General features: G+C 46.0%; 1 protein-coding gene across 1 annotated transcript; it reads right to left on the reverse strand.

Annotated features, from left to right (window-relative positions):
* Positions 1-1,098: 1,098 nt before the first annotated feature.
* Positions 1,099-6,046, reverse strand: LOC129380060 (sulfotransferase 1C4-like). Its single transcript, XM_050171266.3, has 2 exons — positions 5,851-6,046; positions 1,099-3,322 (listed from the first exon to the last, which is right to left on the reverse strand). Exon 2 carries the CDS (start codon positions 3,259-3,261, stop codon positions 2,308-2,310), a length of 954 nt encoding a protein of 317 aa, XP_050027223.2. The 5' UTR covers positions 3,262-3,322; positions 5,851-6,046; the 3' UTR covers positions 1,099-2,307.

The raw sequence follows: 6,046 nt of genomic DNA on the forward strand, positions 1-6,046 counted from the left end.
GGGACGACCCAATAATGACCTATACAGCTATCGACGCACTCTGGGTGCATGTTCGCCATATATTCAGAGTCCCTGACCACCATCTCGCTCGCTTGCCTGAGAAAACACCGAAGACAGCGTTCTCCAGAACAATTGCGGCTAACCAGCACTCTTTGTCATTGAGGCACTCTGACCCGCCGTGGTTTCTCAGGGGCTATGGTGTTGGGCTGCTGAGCACAAGGTCGCGGGATCGAATCCCGGCCACGGCGGCCGCATTTCGATGGAGGCGAAATGCGAAAACACCCGTGTACTTAGATTTAGGTGCACGTTAAAGAACCCCAGGAGAGAAGGACATTCTTACACCGAAGAGGCTTCAGCTTTCCAATAGCGTTAACATATCTTTCGTTCCTGTTTCGACGTATTTCATGACATTGTTGTGTGTTCGTTTGTGTTCTTGAAATCGAAATTCATTTATTCATTATAGATTACAGGTCATAAAAAATAATAATATAGAGAAAGAGGTCCCATAGTCAAAGACTGTATCAGGACCTCCTGTTATATATAAATATGAGTTTTCTAAAGCAACGAGGAGAACTACATTAAAATCATATATAAGGAAACATGGAAGAAAGTAAGTACTGGAGAACGCCAAACAAGATTAGGGGCGCTATAACGTAAAACTATTCCAAGCTTTTCTATTCTAATTCTGCAATAAGCCCTCTGCGATTGGTCAAAAACATTTTTGGACCGCTCCCACTTCACCTGTCCGTCAAGCGACGTCACGAAAACCGGGATAGCTCCCCATCTGATATCACGTGCATACACTGATTATGCATGATTTGACCGACCAAAGGAAAATAGTTATTTCTGATTCGACGCCTTTTTGCCATTAGCCCTCGGCAATTGGTCAAAAGTTTTCGAGCTGCATCCACTTCACCTGCCGGTCACGCAACGTCACAAAACTGAAAAAGATCACCGCGTCAAAGTGACGTGTACGCGTAAAGATGCATTAATATGCCGAACAAAACTGGATTTTCTTCTGAATAGCCGCAGCCCCGTTCCAAAAGGGAATAAAAGATGGCTTCCGCCGATCGCTCATGAACTGGCTACACGCACCTGTCGGAGAGCATGGGTTTATTTGCGTATAATAAAACTTTTTGCGTGGCCGCGTAACGTTTTCCAGAGAGAGAGAGAGAGCAAATGATAAAGGAAAGGTAGGGAGGTTAACCAGGACTGCGCCCGGTTGGCTACCCTACACTGGGGAAAGGGAAAAGGGGACGGAAAGATTAAAAGAAGAAGAGAAAGTCTACTGGGTATATCGTTCGGTCACTTAGTCCGGATCACAGACGCTGACTCAATCCAGTAGCCTTCAAATATCGCAGCAGAGCTTTTGTGGCCTTTTGTAGCTGCGATATGCGAGGCCGGTGGTCCCAAGATCTTCTTCAAGGTGAACGGTGTTCTATCTAGCTGATTGAGAGCTGTGCAGAGGTCATGTCTTTCGTTTTGAAAAGATGGGCAGTAGCACAGTAGATGTTCTATAGTTTCTGCTCGTTTACGACCTCGTTCTGCCAACTCTTCTCTGCTGAGGATCGGTTTCAGCGTCATTCTTAAGCTTTTTCGATGCCGCCGACGAGCACTGGAGAAATTTCAAAGAATCTTTTTTTGTTACTGAAGAACAATAGATACCTAGTGGAACATATCCAGAGACCCAGGTTGGCGTCAGAAAGGTTAATAAAGGAGCGGCACAAAGCAAGTTCCCCATACCCGGTGTTCTAACCTGGCATCAGAAAGGTTCGTCGAACAGCGGCAAAATACCCAATACCACATACCGAGTACCACATACCGAGTAGCCGAAGCTGGTTCGACGGTTGGTTTCGAACCGTGTTCTTTCAGCACAGCAGTCCGATTAGACAATTCGACCATGGATTGCCTACCCGGTGGCCCAAGTAGGCGGCAAAAGGATTAGAAACAGACAGACAGACAGACGGCCCGAAGTTGGTGAAGTATCATAAGAATGCTAATCGCATTAAAACAACGCTTTTGCTAGCACAGTAACGATTCCAGTGTTCAGCTCCCAATTCAAGATCTCCGTCTGTGACCAATGTGTTCGAGTAAAGTGGCCTAAGCACGTCTGCTGGAAGATTAAGAAGGTGTTTTTGAGCTGCCGTGTAGTTATGAGTGCAAAGAAAATGTGTGCTTGCAAGTAAAGTAAAGTAGTTTTACGAGATGAAGGAAGTTCAAACATGGGCGCTACTTAGACTGGGAATTCTGCAACTTGATAATGCACTCGTAACCACTGTGAACTGACGCACTTTGTCTACATAACGTCTACATAACACCATGCTTTCGCCATGTATCCACCAAGTCCGTGTTGGATAGTCGCTCCAGAGTCGCCTTCTCCAGCCTGGCGTTTTGTTCTGGCGAGAAATGATTTTTCCAGTCTCCGACAATGCCTTTTCGGATAAAACTAGCAGTAGAAGGATTCTTCTGCGATACCCCGTGGAAGACTCTGAGACCCTCGGGCGCTTCTCCATCTATTTGGTTTGTGAAGAAGTTGGTGAAGTTGCGCAAGGCGTAGTCCTTCATGGATTTGACGTCGCTGTATTTGATCACGTTCTGGAGGATGTCCTCGTTGTCCAGCAACAACTTGTGATAGCTCTGGTCGAAGAACTCGGCAATCTTGAGCACGCTCTCTCGTGGCTGGGCCTTCATGTCTTCGTAGTGCAGGAAGAGGACGTTCGGGTCGTTGCGGTGCTCGTACCAACCCAGGACGTGGTCAAAGTAGTCTCCGTAGTCGGTCTCGCCGGACACAAAGATCTCGAAGAAGTCGTCGAACTTGCCATCAGCGAAGTCATATCCACTGAAACCCCGTGTGTGGTAGAACAAGGACACGCAAGTGTCCTTAGGATTGCGGCATACGTAGAGGTACTTGGCCTGTGGGTGCATGGGCATGAGGTGGTAAGGAAGGTGCGTCTTGATTACTCCGGGACGTGTCATGTCCCGCACACTGTCGGCACCGAGCATCTCGATAAAGGGGCTTCTGTTGAAGAACTCCAGGCCACTGGAAGGGGGGACGCCTTTGTTGAAGATCAAGAAGCCAATGTGTTGTGTCCACGTTGTTCCGCACTTTGGATACGTGACGACGAACTTGTCGTCTGGCTGCGGCTTATAGTTGAGCGCGGAGCGCAGCATTTCGACAGTGAAGTTTCGGCTGAGGCGTATTACGCCGTCCATATCCTGGTACAGTGGGCCATTGGGGCGACGTACGTCGACGACAGCCATGCCAGAAATATTCACGTGATAATTTCTTCTCAGTTGGGAACCTGTGGTGCTGGTTTGTTGCCTGCAGGGAAAGAAATCGCGGACAGCTTACTTAGTAGAAAAACATGAAAAAGAAAATAACGCGAATTGCGAGTCACTAATTTTTTATGTATTGTTTTGAGGATTTTCCGGTCTAACTTGGTTGATATCATATATTATTGACTTCATGTTTCGAAAGTGTAACTTCTACTTGGGTCCTAAAATGCTCCAAATGTAATTTACACTTATCCTTTACATTGATCACGTTCTGGAGGATGTCCAGTCGAGAGTGTTAGATGGTTTGTTTGTGATTTTGTGTCTCAACGTGATGAATATCTGGGTGACTCGGGACTTTAAGAAAATCTGGAACATATAAAAAAGCGATTCTATGGCTTCTTTAACGCGGTTAATCAAACGAATACTACGCGCTCTAGGAAGTAACATATCTTGTGGTAGCTATTTTCAATTTTATTTGTATTAATACCATAAAACGTTTTTGAATGAGGCCAATGGAAGCTGTGTATTCTGATGCAAAACGTGCTAGGTGTTTTATGTGACGCAAAATTAAAAACGCACGAGCAATAATGCGACCCATAGTGAAACGCGAACGCCTGAGACCCCACATCGAAGAGTGTGACAAATTCGAAGGATTGCATCAGCTTGCTACTCCAAGAATTTTAATGACGCAGTCGCGACGACTGGCTTGCTAGGGCGCTACTCTTAACGGTACTTAACTACAACGACGTAAGCAAATTAATTTTCTTGAGGTTTGCTATAAAAATGAGTTGTGTGTTGTAAGAAAATAACTCAGTTAGCTTTTTTTTTTCCTTTCGCGTAATCAGTCGTGCCACGTGCACGGCCAATCGAAGCCAAGCCAATCCGAGTCAATGAAGAAGGGCAAGATGAGTGCATAATGAAGTGATTGTTTACAAAATACAGCAGATGGTTTCTACTTTAGACTTGCGACCAGACATACCACGCATTCTTTCTTTCGTCACCTCATCACGTGGTTCGAGGGCTGGTGTCGCTAGACATGCTTTTCTCCCGAAACTTACTGTTGAATCCAATACCCTCGATTCACAATGAGTGTTTATTTGTGCCAGCATAATGGAGCACTTTAAGTGTATGTGCGCCAACAGAAAACTTCAGCACTGGGTGCGTATGACTGGGTATGTGACATTTCTTGGACATCGGATCCCTCAAAATCAATATATGATATTGTACAGGGTGCCCAAGCAAACATTACCGAAGCTGTTAAAAATTAAAATAAGATGTACGAGGACGCAACAAGTGCTATAATGTCAGCAGTGACGTACCGCACCGGCAGGATATTTTTCGTAATTGAACCATCGATAATTACGTTAGAATTATTAACAGACTTATTAACTACTAAATTGAGGGCGTGGTATTCGATAGGAATGTACATATTGCGCTTTAAAACACCCGATTCAGTTGTTTTCAGTGTGCTATGCCTCACTTAATTATTTTTTCCGGCTTTACGAAGAAAACGCGCGACATATGAAAATAGCCGCGCGATTAGGCGTCCGCGCGCGGCGACACGAGTGGGCCCAGGCGTTACTCGAAAGATTTAACTGTGCGGTCGTTGTAATGTACACTCTGTGACGACACAGAGGTGCCATCAGCACCGGTGTTTGAGTTCTAAGCTAAAGAGAAAAAGATGAAAATTTGACGCCCAGAATATTCTCGCAGATAATGAGCGTTCCCCCATAAAAAAAACAAAGACGAATACAGTTTTGAAGCGGTTCTCAACACGTAAGGGAAAAGATGCGTCATTATGCTGTTGTTTCGCAGCCTAAATTAAAGAACCCTGAGCCATTCGCTGTTAAGAGTTAAGATCACGAAAGGACTCGAACTTCAAGGCAGCTGCACATTCGTTCGCTGCACTCAAGCGGTAACCTGTGTTTAGTTAGAGCAGCAGGGCCAAAAGTGAGTTGCTGGCGTTTCACTTTTCAGCGACCGCACCGCTGACGCTGAATCTGAACCTGTGCACGAAATCTGAAACCCTAGAAACACTGATACCGCATTCGCCGAACCGCTAAAGGGCATGCTCCAGTCAAATGTATGGCTGTCTGTCAAGCCTGCTACTTGATGGCTTAAGGAGCGTAAAGCAATGTTTCTTAAGTTAGATAAAGATGTGTGATGTTGCATTTACATTATTTTATTTACGGATCCGCAAATTTGATTTTACGCAGAATTATGGACGTGAAAAGAATTCTTGCCATTTATTCACAGGAAAAACACCTCATCCTCGCAAAATGACATTGTAGCAGCAACAACTTCGAAGCGGCCTCCGCGACTCGGGTGAGAATTTCCTACCTGCAAGAACTGTGCAAGCTCATCCTGGTACTCATTTTACGACCAATGTCAATCGCTTCGAATACAGCGCAATACGTGATTCAAAATAATCTCATATATGCTAGGCAATAGTGCTATCTCGTCTCCAATGCGGTCATCGCAGATTCCCTGCAGCCGATGCATGCATGGCGCCGACGCGGAACAACGTACATAGTCAGCTCGCCATCAAACTGGACTTGGCGTCCTTGTACTTACCCTCGTGAACGTGGCTACTACCTCCGTGATCCGAGTATGGTCCGGCCGGCCGTCTTCGCTGAACGTCTACGACTGCTTCTGCGTTAACGGCAGCACCGATTAGTGTGTCGCGCAAACGTGCCGCTTTCCCACAAACTACTCCGGCGGGACGGCAAGCTCTAAGGGTGCTTACGTTGACGGCGAAGGAGACCGTGCC

Source organism: Dermacentor andersoni, chromosome 6 (assembly GCF_023375885.2).
Source record: "Dermacentor andersoni chromosome 6, qqDerAnde1_hic_scaffold, whole genome shotgun sequence".
NCBI classification, from domain to species: Eukaryota; Metazoa; Arthropoda; class Arachnida; order Ixodida; family Ixodidae; genus Dermacentor; species Dermacentor andersoni.

Coding starts and splice junctions, on each gene's coding strand:
- LOC129380060 (XM_050171266.3), bottom strand. CDS start 3,261: ATGGCTGTCGTCGACGTACGTCGCCCCAATGGCCCACTGTACCAGGAT.